This window comes from Pipistrellus hanaki, assembly GCF_964339955.1.
Source record: "Pipistrellus hanaki genome assembly, chromosome: 1".
Taxonomy (NCBI): Eukaryota; Metazoa; Chordata; class Mammalia; order Chiroptera; family Vespertilionidae; genus Pipistrellus; species Pipistrellus hanaki.
Window position 1 is genome coordinate 32,166,043 of NC_140503.1, and position 18,210 is coordinate 32,184,252.

The 18,210-nt window shown below is 42.7% G+C and overlaps 1 protein-coding gene across 2 annotated transcripts in view; it reads left to right on the forward strand.

Annotated features, from left to right (window-relative positions):
- The first annotated feature begins 6,272 nt into the window (after positions 1-6,272).
- Positions 6,273-18,210, forward strand: part of RTN1 (reticulon 1) — a 168,275-nt gene continuing 156,337 nt past the window's right edge. Inside the window, exon 1 of one of the 2 annotated variants that reach the window (XM_084894847.1) lies at positions 6,273-6,701. In XM_084894847.1, the coding sequence (XP_084750973.1) occupies positions 6,458-6,701 (244 nt within the window). In that variant the 5' untranslated portion in view covers positions 6,273-6,457. The remainder of the gene's footprint in view (positions 6,702-18,210) is intronic. The other variant, XM_084894846.1, reaches the window with a different exon arrangement.

Genomic DNA, 18,210 nt, shown 5'->3' on the forward strand with positions numbered 1-18,210 from the left:
AACTCATTATCTAGAGTGGCTTCATCCCATTCCAAACTGCGTTAGCTAAATTAAATGGGCAATCCGGGCCAAGACTGAGTTATAGCTCCGTTATTGACACTGACGCTGCCATATCTAACCACTACCTGTAGGCATCCCTCAAAATCCAACCCAGTTAGGTTGTGGATTCCCCATAGAAGCTGAGCAGGAGACTGTGTTTATTATCACTGAAGATTTTAATCTCTAACCCTCTGAAGAGGTGGTTTATGAGGTGTCCAAACTTCAAGGCCTCTGTGCTGAACTATTTCAGACTTCAAGGCCTCTGTGCTTTACAATATTTAGGAATGTTATGACCTTCCACATGGCCTTGGTATCCCCAAGTGGTACCCCTCTATGCATATTGGGGGTTCAATGGGCATAATTGGCAGATATTGACAAGAGCAAGAGGTTAACTTCAGAGCCTGCAGGGGCCACAGCTGCACAAAAGCCTCTATCCCATGGGTGACAGCTATAGAGAGCAGGAAGCCAAGGAGAGGAGAGCTAGTGCCTAGGGCACATGTGTCAAACACAAGGCCCGCGGGCCAAATCCGGCCGGCCAGGCCTTGCAATGTGGCCCGCACCGCGCTGTCATCACTGCACTCCGCTGTCAGTTTATGACATTGTCAGTTTATGACTGTTCAGTAAACCATTCGGCCCGCGATTTAGGCTGGATTTTAGATTTTGGCCCCTTCTCTGACTGAGTTCGACACCCCTACTTTGGGAAGTGGGTGGAGAGTTGCAACGTGAAGAGTGGCTGACATGACACTACAGGAGGCCAAGTCACCAGAGGTGAAGCCACATCTGAGGGAGAAACCAGGACAAGAAGGGGTTGAAAGCTGAAGTCTAAGCCACTCTATCTCCAGAAAGAAACTATGGGTCAAAGCCAGAACCCAGGATATCATAGGATCTGGAGGAGCCTGGTGGAGACCCTGGACTGATATCCCAGGGCTGGTATAGAAGAGATGACTTTGCTTAAAGGATCCTCAATGTGTCTTCTTTCAGTGAAAATCTTCACACTTCATTCATTTGTTTAACCATTATATATTAAGTATCTACTATATGCTATATAAAACATGCATATAAATCAGTGAGAAGGAAGAAGTTTATTTTTACTGGATCAAAATAACTCCTGGTCAACCCATAATAGTCCTCACAATGCTCACCCACAGCAGCGCTCCTGTCAGGGGGCCTAGCTGGTCTGTCCAGCACTGCTGTTTGTTTTTGTTTTGTTTGTTTTGTTTTGTTTTTCAGGTTTGTTTTGTTTGTTTTTCAGCAGAATTTGAAGTTAGGCATTAGAGCATCATTGCTTATTAAAAGGTATACATGAGCTTTTCTTGATGCAGTCAACTGCATAATCCGTATCTTCCTCCGGTTTACTGGCAGCCGGTAGTGCTCCTTTTACGAATTGATCCTTGATGCTTAAGATAACCTTACATGTATAATTTACAAGCAAAACTTATTAGTGTCTAAAAGGTGCAAAAACTAACTAAATAAAAGATGCTGATTACCTCAGAGACTTTTTATATAACTTCTTTTTTCTCCCCTAGAGAATTCCGAAAAGATGAAAAAGTTCAAAGAAAAATATTTTCACAATCTTAGGGATAGCTTCTGTTATATTACAATCTGCAAGATTCTTGAGCTTGTTCATGGTTTGCTGAGATGTGTTCAGCCTGGGGGAAGTTAAGCATCTCTCTCTGAGGTCAAGGGCCTCTGATTGCATTCCAGTGGCTGTCCTCCCAGGCCAATGTGAAGTGCTGGCCCTACCCTCTCCCCTTATCAGAATGTAAGTTCAGCTTAGTAGAGCTGTATGATAAATCACTCTGAGGTATACTTCTATGAATGCCAAGTTATTTATTTGGAGGTGTTGTTACTTACAAAAGTACTGACCTGCCAAATTTATAAAGTCAAAATGTTGAACTTCCAATTCTGGTGACAGGCTAGAATAGAAACAACATTTGACAGGATCTTCCTAACAACTTCATAATTAAGCTGCACAGGAAGCCATGATTCTGTTGAAGAGTAACATTATTCCAGAGGATCATCTAGATGTTCTGTGGAGCAGTTGTTTCTATACATAAGATAGTTGCCCTCTTGCCATTAAAACAGAAAGCATCCTTTGACTGATGTTCTAGTGTGTTATGCACATTTCAAAGAGACTAAGTTCAATTTTTAAAATTGATTATTTTTCAAGGGAAACAAAATGGACCCAAAGTGTTTCTTTCTATTTATTGACTTTGTTCAGGTATCCTGGATTATTTTCAAGCTAAGGACTTTTGTTTGCAACTTTATCTTGGGTTATTTCCCAGTCATGACCGTCTTATCCTTGTTGATCATGGCCTTACACCAAATAGGGCTGCCATGGAATAGATGACCAGTGACTCAGGACAGTTCATAAGTCCATGCAAGCCATAGCATTTGTGTGGTTCTATCTGCCCTGTGATAACAATGGCCAAACTCATATTATGGTGTACATGGAATTATAAATATGGCCTGGCTCTCAGTCCTTTCATGTAAGTATTCCCCTCAACTCTCCTTGGCACTCTCAGGTAGACGTAAGCTTCTACCAAGCATTTTCAGATCCCCACTTACAGTGGAGTTCCTGCCTAGTCCCAAATTTGATGGAAAGGTAGGTTTATGGATAAAGAGATCCAAGAAAGGAAAGAAAATAATTTCTCTTTAGATCAGCCTAACACCCCCGACTCCTCCTACACTCCCAAGCCTCCATCCCCTACACACACACACACACACACACACACACACACAGACATGCACACAGACATGCACACACACACAGACATGCACACATCGCCCCCAAAGACTCAGGAACCTGGAATTTTCCTCACATGTTTGTCAGACCTGAAGATTAGGCCTTGCCACTTCATAAAGATGACAGATTCTTGGAAGATGATATGACACTTTTCTCCAGGACACGTTGGGGTCATATGAATAAAACCAGAGCCCTTTAAATTAGAACTAACCCCCAGAAGCATGAGTCAACCACTAAAAGTAGTGGTTTCAGTCCTGTTAGAAGAAAACACTATTTATGGCTAATGCTCCCACTGAGCTGTCCAGGGTACTGACTTCCTTACAGGGTATCCATACCTTTACTGTCTGTCCTTGGTCTTGAAGATGCTGGTTTTGCTTTAAATTTCAAATATTTGGGTGTAGTCTATGGGCAGTAAACTTGACTACCTTTGTAGTTTACCTTGAGCTCTGCTAATCCAGACTCTTGTTAATGACTTACTGCATACAAACTGAAAATGTGACTGCACTGTGCCAGCACTTTGAAGTTGGAGAGTACAAGGTTGAAAGTCAGAAGACAGGCTTTAGTAACAGCTGCATTAGCATATGATTTTAAAGAAGTCTCTGAAGGTTTTTTAGAGCCTTGGTTACTCATCATCTCTGAAAAGTAAAATGTGAAACATATATAACAAAAATACAATGCAAAGGGCAATTGAAAATGTTTGAGAAAAAATATTTGACGGGAAAAGTATAGAACTGGACACAAAAGCAACTCACAAAATAATAAAGACAAATTATCTACAGATTATATATAAATAAACTCAAAATTGACCAAAGACCTAAATATAAGACCTAAAACTATAAAACTCTTAAGAGAAAGCAAAGCTGTAAATCTTTAGATCCTGGACTAAGCAATAATTTTTTTTTATTTTATTTTATTTTTAAAAAAATATATTTTAATTGATTTTATACAGAGAGGAATTGAAAGGGATAGAGAGTTAGAAACATAGATGAGAGAGAAACATCGACCAGCTGCCAAGGTATGTGCCCTTTACTAGAATCGAACCTGGGACCTTTCAGTCCACAGGCAGACGCTCTATCCATTGAGCCAAACCGGATTTGGCAAATTTGCAAAATTTTCAATGCCATTGCTATGGTTAATTCTATTTGCTTCTATGGTTAAACATAAACTCAAAATCTAGAAAATTAGTCTTAATTATTTACAGGTTCTGGGGTCTACTTTTATAATCAGTAAATTTATGAATAGCCAGCACATTATTTTCAAGTGATCAATTCTAATTGCTATCCTCAGGCTGGAATTTATGTTAAGTAATTTGGAACTTTTTTTCTAGGACTCAAGGCTACATCCATAATACATGGATTTACAACTCTAGTCCAGTAATTTAACTACAGGAGTAAATATTTAATTAAATGAGCAATAATTTTTTAGATATAATACCAACAACACAACTACTGAGAGATAAAATAGATGAATTGGACCTTTTTGTGCTAGCAAAGGATACCATCAAGTAAGTGAAAAGACAATCTGCAGAATGGGGGAAATTTTGCAAATCATGTATGTGATAAAGATTCTGTAACTGCCTTATCATACCAATTTTCCAAGTTTCAGAACCTATCAATAACCACTTAAATGTTACATCTGGGTTCTTGGCATGTTATTAATAATGAAACTATGAGAAATTCCCATGTGGTACTTCTAATGCTTTAGGGCATTCTAAAAATAGATCCGAGAAGTCTCACAAGTGCCCCCTGATCACATGACAGGACTAAGCTCCATGGAGAGATGTCAGTGGAATAGTTTTTCATCTTACAGGTTTCTTAAACAGGTTCATGTTCCTATAGGAAGATTCTAAAAAATCATGATGAATCACAATAACCAAGAATTTTTTGATGATTGTTGTTGGAGGGAATATTTATTTTATAGCTTTGTTGAGGTAATATATATATACATTTTGATGATTGTTGTTGGAGGGAATACTTTTTAAAATAGATTTGTTAAGGTAATATAATATAATATATATATATATATATATATATATATATATATATATATATATATATATGTGTGTGTGTGTGTGTGTGTGTGTGTGTGTGTATAGGCACACACTTATAGTGAACTTGATACATTTTGACATATGTATATACCTGTGAGGCTATCACCACAATCAAGATAATAAACGTGTCCGTTATAATTTTGAAGATATCAATAATGTGAAATTTGGTGATCATTAGATTCTCAGGGGCATCTGGCACTAGTAGGCCATATTTATTGTCTGTTGAGTGAATACGTGTTCTCTAATTTATTGACACATGTGTTTTTTTGGCTTTTTTTTTTTAACATTAATGTACTAGCAAACAAAGACTGGGTAAAATTTAGGCTTTTTTTTTTTTTTTTTGAATAGCTGAATGGTGCTGAAGTTGAATACAAGAATCGACAGGTATGAATCCTCACTATGCCTAGGGTGGCTTAGCAGTCTCTCCGACCTCTCAGAACGTCAGCTCATGCCTGCACCACCATTTCTAAGAAGGAACAGAGCCTATTCACCCACCCGCTGCGTGGGGTTGAACCTTATTTTTTCCCCAATCACATTATTTTAGAGACAATTTAGGAAGAAGAAGAAAAAAAAGCACGTCGTGTTTGAAAAGATGGGTTTCCATATGGGAATAATACATTATAAGGCAAGTCGCTTCTGAGTTTCCGTTTTTCTGTCACATATGTTCCACCATAGCAGAGAGAGCTGTGTGTGTGTGGGGGGGGAGGGGGGGGGAGAAGAAGCAGAAGCAGCAAGCCTCCTGGAATGCCCAACTTCACAAATAAAACAGCAAAATAAACATACGCACAGGCAGCTTCTAATTTGTGCGGCTTTGGCTCAGTGTTTCTGAAAGGAACCATAGCTGCTTTTTGTCCTGCTTGCCCTCAGTGCTGGTAGGAATGAGGTCTAGTAAGCTCCCCCGCCCCCCCAGGAGGCTCTCCTGCACTCCACTCCTTTCAGGGCAGTTCTGGAAACAACAATTTAAGGACACAGCATTCCTAGTAACCTCCTCCATCTACCACCAGCACCCGCACCCCTCCCCGCGCAGACCTGCGGCTCCTGCACAGCCCAGAGTGGTCACCCCCAGAACCGTGGCCCTGAGGCTCCAGCTTCCTTTCATGGCCTCGATTCGCAGGACACCAATCCGGGCTGAACTTTGTGGCTTGGGGGGCGGCTTGCCACATCAGCCACGCTCCAGCCTGGGGGTGGTTTCCACCTGCGCGCCCTCCCCAGCTCTGATTCCTCCCCAAACCACATTAAAACCCAAGCCTATTTGGCACGTCCGTAAGCGGGGCCTGCAGCCACAGGCCCGGGGCCGCCGTGCACCAAGGAAGGCTCGGCCGAAGCAAACCATTGCCACCTGCGTAGCAGCAGGCCGGGGAGCAGCGGGAGCGGCGGGAGCAGCGGGCGGCGCGCCGGGGCCGCGGGAGCAGGAGGAGGAGGAGGGGGAGGAGCGCGGGCGGCGCCGGGAGGAGGGGCGGGAGCAGGAGGAGCCGGAGCGGGGAGCGGGCGGGCGGGCGGCAGCTCGGCCGGAGCGGCGGCGGCGGCGCGGACACCGCAGCCTCCGAGCCCCGGTCCCGCGTGGGCAGCAGCGGGAGCGCCCGCCGGTCCAGCCGCCGTCCCCGCGCCCGGGAGCGCCCGCCATGGCCGCGCAGCCGGATCCCCGCGAAGAGCTGCTGCCGCCGGCCGGCCCCGGGTCCCAGGGGCTGGGGGACCGCGAGGAAGGGGAGGACGAAGCGGTGACGCCGAAAGGGGCGAGGCCGGCGCCGCAGGCGGGGGAGTCCGGCCGCGAGCCGGGCGCGGGGGCCGGGGGAGCGGCGCCCTGGGAACTGGGCTCCTCGAACCCCGCCGGGCCGCTGCCCGTTGCCATGGAAACTGCATCCACAGGTAAGGCGGGCGGGAGGCGCCGCAGCCCCCACAGGGCGGTGGGGACCGGGTCCCGGCTGCCCCCGCCCCGCAGGGCGCCTCCGCTCCTTCCTCCCGCTCCAGCCCCCACTTACCCCACACACCCCGCGGGTCTCAGGCGGCTGGTCATGCTAGCGGATGGGTCGAAAACCTGAATTTCATTTTTTCCCCCAACGACTTGGAGGAAAACAAAATACTACTGATTCTTTTATTTATCGATCATCATCATTCTGGCTTTTAAAATGGTCCTCAGAGGCGACCCGCAGCACCTGGTGCTGGAGCGCCTGTGACAAGTTTCTTCCTTCCGCCCAGGGGGTGTTCGGGGGCTGTTCGGGGGCTGTCCGGGGCCCCGTGGCCGGCTGCCCGGGTTTTGGGGGCGTGTGTGCAGCCTGCGCCCAGCGCCTGGGACGCTGACAACAAAGCGTCAGGCGGGCCCGCCGCCCCTCGCCCGGCTCTGTCCCCTCTGTCCCGGGCAGAGAGGTGACTTCAACCGGCCCTGACCCGTCCCCTCCACCCATCGCCACACCCTGCTCCCTCCCGGCTCCCCCCACCCCCATCCTTCATCTCTCCCTCTCTCCCGGGAAACAGAAATCCCAGGGTGTGGGTGTCTAACTCAGGAGGGACGGTTTGCCAGCGGGCTGGGGGTTGCCTCTCCTCCCCAGCTGCCGGGTGCAGGGAGCACTGACTGATTCTTGCAGGGAGCACTGGCTCTTGCAGGGAGCACTGAGCACTGAAACTTGCAACCCTTTAAAGGGGCCGGCCTGGCGGTGGTGTTACCAGACGGGGTAGTGAGTGGTTGAGGTTCAGCTTTCCAGCAAGCAGTCTGAACTCTCGCCGGCTTTTGAAAACTGCCCTGGGTTTAGCCTCCCCTGGTTGGACTCCCCCGCTTCTGAACCAGAGAGAGGTGCCCACAGGGCCGGGGGCCTGGGACGCCCTGCCCAGGGCTGCCTGGAGGAGGCGCGGGCGGGAGGTCGGGAGGAGCTGCGGGCTTGGGCCTGGTAGCCCTGTTTTCCCAGGGGCTGGGGAGGAGGGTGCATGGTGTGCCCTGAGGCAGCTAGCTTTGTGGCAGTGGAATGGGAGTGTGCAGTTTGGGAAATGCAGCTTTCCCAGGTTTGGGGTGGTGGGCACTCCCAGGGAGGGGAAAGGCAGCGGACAGGCCTTGACACTCTTGGCAGCTGATTTCGGGGAAGCCCTTTCTTATGCCGCCACCTCTCCCTGGCCTGAGGCGGCTTTCACTCTGCTCCAGGACAGGAACTGAGCCAACAGAAGGAGGCTTGGGGAACGCGTTGAATAAAATGGCAACATTCTGAAGGGAAGAGGAAAAGCGACCATCTTACAAGCAAAAAAAAAAAAAAAAAAAAAAAAAGAAAGACTTAAATCTGAAAAACCCACTTGTCCTATGTTAATTCCTCTATGAGAAGTTTGGGGTGCCATGGGGGGTAAGACTAAGATGGCTGCCTCGCCTGTCTTTCAACTTCTTCGTCTAAGTCAAGTGAAAACAAAACTCTTTATAATTGCAAAATAAGATGCAAACGATAGTAGGTAAATAAAGGTACATTTTAAATGTATATTTTTGCGTTGGGTTACCACTACCATAACCTTTATCCACCATCATCAAAGTGAATTCTTTATGGACATGGCCTTCCTCCCATCGGTGTCACCGGGCTCGGTGAATCCGGGAGAGGAAGCCCAGTGCCCAGTGTTCGGTGTCATACTAGTCACTAAAATGAGTTGCTATTTATGCAATGTTTACAACATTTCTGGCTGTCACAAAGCAGGCATTTGCAGTTTTCAACAACATCATCATCATTATTATTGTAGAAATGTTGTACTTAGCTGTCATAGGGGTTTCCTAATCTAGGCAACAAATACACGAATAAAATCAAACATGTTAAGTCTGGATGGGAGGAAAAGGATGGGAGAGAACAGGGGCACTTATTTTATAGAAATAGGATTTTATAGCACATGTTTATATAGAATTTTTTAGTTTGTTATTTCTGAAGGAGTTTCTCCTATAACTGTCTATTGTTTTATGTATAATATATTTCTTACTTGGTAGACTGCATGGGCTGTTATAAGAGCCTCAGATGCCAAAAATGTGACCAAAGTAAATAACCAGATCTTGAAAAATGCAAATAGAATCTGGGCCAGCTTTCTTGTCTGTTATTTTGGCAGTTCTGTTGCTCTAAGTGAAGTCAGCAAGTGTATCTTTAACTTTATCAGACACAAAATCCAGAGGATTTACCTTTTTAAGAGAATGGTGCTCTTTGGGACTGAGATTTTGTCCTGATGCGCTGTAAACAGATTTTGTTTCTTTTCAGATGGAATTATACAATGTAAGGCAGATATTGATGTTTTAAGAACTTTTTTTCTCCTCTGAAAAACACTACCAATCATGCCATCTGGACAGAGATTCTATCATTTATTTTTACACATTAATGGTTAAGTTCTTAAAGAAACATTTCCAAAAATGTTTTTCAGTAGTGACCTAACATGAATACGTGTTTAAACACCATTAAAGCCACACTATGGCACTCCCATCAGTTCTCCCATTTTTAGGTAGTCTTATTGCTTCTGGCCCTTTTGTGGTTCAACATTCTTAATGAAAAGTATCACTTTCTTTAATTTTTCATGTTTAAAATTTATAATGGCCATGCACAATGATGTCTGTTGCCAAGGTGAGTTTTAATACACCACGTGTAGGCTACAGCTGGAGTTGTTAATAAGGAATCAGTTCCATCATCTAATAACTTTATACAAAGGATGTTAAGAGCAACTGGTGTTTTTTTGTTTGTTTGTTTTTTGTTTTGTTTGTTTCTTTTTTCATAATCTGTTATTCCTGGAAACTATTCAAGAGGAGCACACAATAACACAAGGATAGAAGAATGAGTCTTTGTTTAAAGGGAGAATTTAAAATAGACCATTTGATCAAAATGCAACTCCTTGGCTGATTTGGAAATTAACTCATTGACTGCTTCATGCTTGGAGGGCAAAATAAAGAACCAAGTGGTGAATGGTGTAGAGAAATCAGTCCAGTAAGATTTGTTTCAGTAATATTGAGTTATAGATAATGTGACTTAAATTTCTAGATGATTGGTAAAAAATAGATTTTCCCAATTTACCTTCTACTTGGACCACAGTGCTCATAAATTTATATTTTTCAAACGCTGACTGTGATACTCTATTAGAAAACCTATTCTTAGTCTGTAATCATTTGAATAGCTTCCAGAGTGATTATATATCTATGTTTATATCATTTAATATAATACACTGTACAATATACATGAACAATAATCTAAAATTCCTGTGGAGGTTGGATCGACTGTCTTCATTTGTGGATATGTGTGTGTTAGACATGTGTACACTTTTATTTAGAGTCATTCCCAGTAATCCTTTTCAGAAGGTATAACCTCAGTCTTCTTTCATCTTTTGAGAAAACACCAGTTCAATTGAAATGGGAAGGAACACTTCATTTGCTTTTAGAACATATTACAGACCATAAAAGAAGAATAAGAGTTTCTAATGCACTTTATTTCTCTAGATATAGACTCTGGATATAATAAATAACATTTCTAGCAGTAAGTACACTATATATCCTTTCACATAGGGAATTGAAATTAGGTTGTAGAAATTAAATTGTAGAAACAGTCCCATATCCTGAAATACTTAGATACATTTTATCAGGGCTTTCAGCATCATTTCCTCTTCATGAACTTACTGTTCCAGGAAACTCATCCTGCTTATTTGCTCCTCAGATGTACTATAGGCCTTCCTGCCCCTTTCTTTTTTTCTAGGCTGTCCATGTACTTCTTATTCTGAGGTCTTGGAGAAGAGTTGTGGATTATCTTGCTCAATAGATGGTCCATCCTGGATAGCACAGATGATGGAAAGCTTTTATTATCAACCCAATTTAGTCAACATTTATGGAATGCCTCCTTTGGGTAAGAATCTGTGCTAAACACAGGTTGTGGCTTCCTAGAACATGTGCACCTTTCTGTTTCATGTTAGTATTTAGTTTAGTTAAACAGTTGCTTTTGTGTCACTTTTTATTCTCCTCATTCTCAAGTAATTGCTGGAAGCTAGACTAGAAGGACATTGTAATAATCTAAGGAGCACAGATTGCTCAGATAATATAACTGGGGGGTGGGGGTGGTGGTGATAAAATCTATCTATATCTATCTACTAGTATCTATCTAATTATTTTTATAAAAATAGCCGTGGTTGGATATTACTCAATGATCTCTGGATTAGTTAGTTGTGCTTTTCTTTTAAAGTTAAAATAAATTATTGACTAAGGGAGCTTTGGAAAGGGCACTGTAAAGTGTAGAGGGCAGTGAAAGAATGGATGTTTGAGACAGGATAAGAAAGGGATACAGTTATTGAGGGAGTGGGAGACTGAGATGGAGTGGAGCACAAGGTCATTGAAGAAATGGAGTCCAGAAAAATGGCAAAGCCATTTTAATCGCCTCTATGATTACTGATATGACAGACAACCATGGCGGAGAGCTGAGGGTGACAGTGAACCAGGGGCTGATAGCTTTAGGGAAGGACAGGGTTGCCTGGCTTAAAAGCTAGGGGTTTTTAGAGGGGAGGGACAAATAGTGGCCTGGAAAATTATAAATGTAAAGTCCCAACTATAGGTCCCACAGTCTCTATTTAATATGTACAGAACATTGGAGACACCACTTAAAAATAGTTTATTGTGGGGGATGGGAACATTGAGGGTTGTAATTAACTAGCTGTGAGCTAGTGCTATGGTGCAATTACTAAAATAGCTTATGCAATTTTAGGTAGTATTAATAGAAAGTCTTGGGTGCACATTGGATGAGGTAGTTTCCCTAGATTCTGTTCTAGGCGGGTCAACATCAGAGTCTTGTACCAAATGATGTGAGCCATTCTTCATGAGATGTCAGGGAGCTATAAAATGGTGAGGGCAGGGTCACTAGATTGATGAGGCTTCCAGAGAAAATGCCGCTTGAGAAATGGCTGAAGAAACAAAGAATTTTTAGCCAGAAGAAAAGAAGAATTAAAGGAGATCTGAAAGTTAAGTTCAAATACTAGAAAAACTTCTATGAAGCAAAGAAAGACTTGCCCTGAGTGATTTTGCAGGGCAGAGTTGGGACTGGAGGGTAAGTCAGAGGAGCAGATTTCTGTGTAATGAAGGAGGAAGTTGTAATAATTAGGACGTCCCAGAAAAGCGATAGGTCATCCCCCAGTTACTGATGTGCAGGTAAAAGCAAAGTTGCTGTTTATTAGGGGTAATTTAGAAAGAAATAACATCAGATCTTTATATCTTCCTAAAATAAAGAAATTGCACCAAGATCTTTATATCTTCCTAAAATGAAACAATACCCTAACTTTACATTGTGGTTGTTAACATGGGCATATTTCTCAAAAGTGGTCAGCACACTTATGAAATAAGAAATTGTGTATATCATAAAAACCATAGTTAACTTCAAACTGACTACCTAAAATGCATTCTACAAAACCATGGCCTTCTTTAAATTCTTTCTAGTTCTCCATTGTTGAAAAAACTCCATCATGTAACATATTTGTTTCTTAAGAACTGCACATTTTATCCATTGTGGGTTATTAACCGAAATGTGAGACATATCTGCAAGTATCACTTTTATTCTTTTCCCTGAACTATCATTCTCATTTTTTCTACTATATTTAATTTCATAAATATTCAACGTATTCTAAAATGTTTTGGAAATTCATTAAACAATTCTGTAAAGCTAAAAGCATCACATGAATCTCTCTTCACTTCCCTACCTCACTATCTGTATATTTATGTCAGATTATTCATTGTAAAAGCATATTTGCTGGGTTGCCTAATGAATTACATTTTAACTGGAACAGTTCTGCATTCTAACTTTCATGTCCAATCTACAAATGGATTTTCAAATTCATCTGCATGAGATTATCATAAAACCAGTTATAGACCAACATTTTGCTTCTGGAATGTGAGGAATTATTGAGTATCTCATGTCCTTCAACATACCTAAAATTTTGTTTTAGGCAGAGATCTTTTAAACAACAACTCATAGATAACAGAAAATTGTGTGTATTCAAGTTATTGCTGATCTGTTGATGAGCATAAGAATAAACACCAGTGTCTTGCCTACCTTTGGCATGACTTTTTCAGCTGGTCATGAAAAATCAAGGCTTCTCCAAATGTGGTCCATAGCCTGCCTGCTTCAAGATCCCATGAAGCGACCCACAGACCTCAACCCGGGGAAGCAAGCCTGACAAATGCATGCTAAAACTCTAAGATGCAGCGATCCTCCTCCTTCTGCTCAATGTTTTTGCTAGGAGTTGTGGGGAACATGAGCTATACCCTCTTTGCTCCGTGTCTCTCGAGCTCACTGTCATATGAAGCAAAAATGAACTCCTGGAGTTAGAGAACAGCCTGGTGCTTGGATTGATGGTGCAAGCTGTAAGTGCTGCAGGAATGTTATGGTTTTATGGGTTCCAAATACCTGGTCTCTGGAAGGAGATGAAGTTTGACTTATACCTAAAGAGTGAATAAACTAGGGATAAGCAGAAGTGAACAGAAAGGCAGTTTAGCAATAATGATAAGCAATAAGATTTAACCTGCCCAGACGGGTGAGGGGAGGCAGGTTGGGGGGTGGGGAGGCGACTTGAAAGCTACATATGAGACTAGATTCCTTGTTTATGGATTATGGGCACTTTGGAGTTTATATATTGAGGAAGAAATATAAAGCTGCGTTAAGGAAGATTGGTGAGACAGTGCATAGAAGATGAACTCAGTGGTGGTGGTGGTGGGGAAGGGGGGCAGGTATTGGAATCTGCACATTTTGCTGAAAGACAGCTGGCTCCATAGCATCCGTTTCAGGGCCTTGGATAAGTGACCGTGGGAAGGAAGAGGCAGAAAAATGAGTGGCCTCACAGGAACATCCAGTAGAACTTGGGGACTGACAGAATATGGGGGATGAGGAGAGGAATGAATCAGCTCAAAAGTTCTGTGCGCTGTGGCTGGGCAAATGCTGGTACAACAGAGATGGGAGGGGCACCTGGTTAGGGAGGTGAGAATAACGAATTCATTTTTAGTCATGAGGCTTGAAATGGAGGAAAGCCATGTGAGTGGAAATCTCCACTTGGCACTGTAGGTAAAGGAATAGGTTTTGGAAATGAAAACATAATTATGTCGGTATAGATTTAGAAAGTTGGAAGAGCAGCCACAGAATAAATTAGGTTTTTGAAAGATGGTGTAGTATGGGAAGAACAGAGGGCCGACAACAGAGCATGGCCTCCTAGTTTCTTACTAACTGAGTGGCATTAGGCAAGTGATTTTACCTCTCTGAGCGTCAGATCCTGTAGTAAGCGTACATCTACAAAACTAGATCAGGTAGAGTAACTGGCAATCACGTGGTAACCTTTAACTATAGTATCCTGGGAGTCAAGATGGCCTGGCATGGAATGAACCCTGACTGAGAAGGCAGGTTTTTCTAGTATTTGCTTTGGCACCTACCCTGTTTCCCCGAAAATAAGACAGTGTCTTATATTAATTTTTGCTCCTAAAGATGCACTAGGTCTTATCTTCAGAGGATGTCTTATTTTTCCATGAAGAAGAATATGGTACACATTTATTGTTAAATGAAAATAAAGGAAATTTATTACCTGTATACAGTACGGTAGTACGGTAGTTGTCAACACAAACCAGACAAACTGTGAATCCTACAGTATCAAGAATTTACTCATTTATTCAATGACAGTCATGTCACCATCTTCTGGAACATCATCATAACAATCCAATTCCTGAATTTCCAGGTGAATTTCTTGTGACTCCATTTCTTTCAGAATCAGTGGACCAAATCTCTCATGTTTAGCCTAGGGGGGCCTTATTTTCGGGGGGATGCCTTATATTTCACTCAGAAGGAAACCTGTAAGTAGGTCTTATTTTTGGAGGATGTCTTATTTTCGGGGAAATATGGTAGCATCATGTCAACGTGGGCACATCCGCTTTATGTCTCAGTTTCTTCATATGTCAAACAGGGATGGCACTGTTGTCCTGGCTGTCTTACAGAGCTGTTGTGAAGGGGAAATGAAGTAACATGAGGAGGTACATGCAAATAACTGTATATTTGCAAAATATTGATACTGAAAGACCAGTGAGCAAGAAAGGCCTAGGACAGTGGTCAACAAACTCATTAGTCAACAGAGCCAAATATCAACAGCACAATGATTGAAATTTCTTTGGAGAGCCAAATTTTTTAAACTTAAACTTCTTCTAATGCCACTTCTTCAAAATAGACTGGCTCAGGTCGTGGTATTTTGTGGAAGAGCCACACTCAAGGGGCCAAAGAACTGCATGTGGTTCGCGAGCCGCAGTTTGCCGACCATGGGCCTAGGAGAACAAAGATTGAGAAAAAAAAGCATGCCACGTTAGTGGTTTCATAGAAAATTCTTGCTTGATCTCTGGGACCTCAGCAAATATCAGTGGGAAAGGGTAGACACATGTGTCAAACACAAGGCCCGCGGGCCAAATCCAGCCCGCCAGGCCTTGCAATGTGGCCCGCACCGCACTGTCATCACTGCACTCCGCTGTCAGTTTATGACATTGTCAGTTTATGACTGTTCAGTAAACCATTCGGCCCGCGATTTAGGCTGGATTTTAGATTTTGGCCCCTTCTCTGATTGAGTTCGACACCCCTAGGGTAGGAGATCGAGGAGCAATGGGAGTGGTGAGAATTCAGTTCTGGCAATCCACATTGAGAGAGACTTTGGCTCTGCGGAGTACAGTTGGAGTGATGTCCTGCTCCATTCCTCATGCTTTTAAGAGCGATCTGTGACTGGAACAGGGCTGAGGTGTGCCTGTGCGGCCCGCTGGAGGGAGGGGGCAGCAGATGGGGTCTATCCTGATTCTCCCGCTCAGTGGAAGCAATGGCCACCAGAAGCTGCCCCAGGTCTGCGTGGAAGTCAGTCTGGAGGAGGATGTCTCTCTCTGGAAGACAAAGCTGCATTCCATTACCTGATAGGTACCTTGTAAGACAGTTTTATTTTTCCTTATGATGTAGTTCCATGGCAAACAGGCATGTGGTGCAATAGAGAAAGCATGAGACTTGAGAGTCTAGGTTCTTGTGATCCACCTACGTACCAACTTCCCCTTTTATGAACTGAAAGTTAAAGATATTATACAATAGAGCATATCAATCCAATTCAATATTCAAAAGACATTTTCACACGGATGATCACAGTGGAAATACAATCATTAAATGTTAAGTAGTACAGGAAACAGTTGACCTTGATGTCCCTGAAGAATGAAAGAGCTTTTATGTTATTGACCAATTGATAAAGGGTCCTTTTAAGAACTAATGTTCTTGGGAGTTATTATGATGGTTAAATAAGTAGCAAGCATAGAGCAGATTACTACACACACACACACACACACACACACACACACAAAAAAAAAAAAAAAAAAAAAAAAAAAAGGAAGCACCAATAGCCTTGAGGGACAGCCACCAATAGTTCCCTTCTCCCGACACACATTTACCTTCAAGACAGGACACTTTTGGGCCTTAATTCTCTAGAAAGTACATTACATCTCTTTAAAAGTATTTTTTAATTCCTCAACATTATTCATACAAACGGAACTGATTCTTCCATCTTAGACTTCTAATATGTAAACATCCAAATTATAAACAGGAACTGCTGGTCCTTTAAAATATTATACAATTTCTGGGAAATACTACTAGGTGTTTGTTCTTTCCCACGCTTCTGGTAAAAGAAAATAGAAGCACTTCTCTAATGCCATGGATCCAATTTAAAAAATAACTCACACAAATTCAGTTCTGATAATGTATACATTCTGGGTTGCAATTTACTCTTGTATTATTAATAACAAAAGGTTGCTAAACAGATTAATAGCATGCTAAGTAGCGGCAACTCCAAAGTTTCTATATATAAATGGCCTTAGAGGCCACAGTCTGGTTGGAATAGAAGCCAGTGGACTTACTTTGAAACTGCCTTTGTATAGGAAGAAGCCCTCTGTCTTTACTTTGATGATGTGTTCATACATAAATAAAAGTAGTATAGATTTTAAAAAAAATATAGTATGCACATTTACATAAAATTGAAAAAAAGTGAATAGTCCACATCAGGTGTCCCCACTGGGTCTCTAGCCCATTGCAGAGGTCATGGGTCTGGCCCTTACAGAAACTTTTCAACGAGATTAGTTAAGTTGTGAGACATGCAGGACCTACTGGCTGTGACCCTGACGTCTGGGGCCTGCCCATCCTCTTAATGTCAATCTCCAGTGAAGGCAGGGAATTTTCCCACTACTGCTCTGGGTTGGGAAACGGACCACAGCTTCCCAGCTTCCAGGTGGACAGTAGCACCAATGGGCAATTTCCAGGGAGGGCAGGAGGTGGTTCCTGCTGCCACAGAAGCCGGACATTGAGCAGGGTCCTGCTCTAGGCTGACTAGATTCCAGGCTAAGTAAATCCTGTTTGCTAAATAATTGCATTTTGCAGCTTAAATTGCCCACAAGTCATCAGTTACTGCCAAACTTAGGGTAAAGTGAGATGAAAGAAGCGAGACAGATACAGAGAGAAAGTGACATACTATTGGGAGAAGAGAGGAGGGAGCCGGGGGTGCGTCATCCAAGAACTGCCCTCTCGCAATCCGGGACCCCTTGGGGGATGTCAGGGAGCCAGTTTCGGCCCAATCTCCGCAGGCCAGGCCGAGAGACTCCACTGGTGCACAAATCCATGCACCGGGACCATAGAATATGTATAAATGGATTTGTAAAAAAAATAAAAAAAGAGAAAAGAGAAGAAGAAAACGAAAAGAGAAATAGATAACAAAGTTTTCCTAAATTCTAGGATCTACAGTGAGTGAAACCAGGGTTCTTGGCTTTACTTCCCTGTGAAATTGTAATTCACATCTTTACAATTGTTTCGATCCCCTGGGGGGCAGGGGCCTGAGCTGTTCTCTGGGCGTTCTGTGAGGGCTTCTCAGAGTTTTCTCACACTCAGGCTGAATGAAATCAAGCAATGTGCTGAGTCAGGTCTGTGAGCCAAAATGTTTCTTCCTCTCTCAGATTTTCCAAAGAACTCACATTAACTTTATCTAAATGGAGAATCATTTAGCTCAGGGTTTCCCCTCAAATATAAGGGATTATTTGTAAAGTATTTTTCCTCTGCACAACTAACATTGAGATTCACAAATGGCAGTGGTTTAGAGAGCAACATCAGGGAATTAACTGGTTTTTCTCTTACCATATTCCAGTATAAAAATGTACTCTGTGCTTTGATTGGGGATTGGAGATGGTTAAGACAAAGAGTGGAAATAGATAAAAGGGAAAGAAGATAACATTTTCAGCTCCTAGTGACAGGCAGCCAGGCACTGTGATAAACATTTTATATACCTTTTAAAGTTATCTTAAGGATCCTGTGGTCTATTGAATACGTGGCAGAGACTGCACTATCATTTGGTTAATCTAAGTAGTTGTGACAGCTCATTTTCA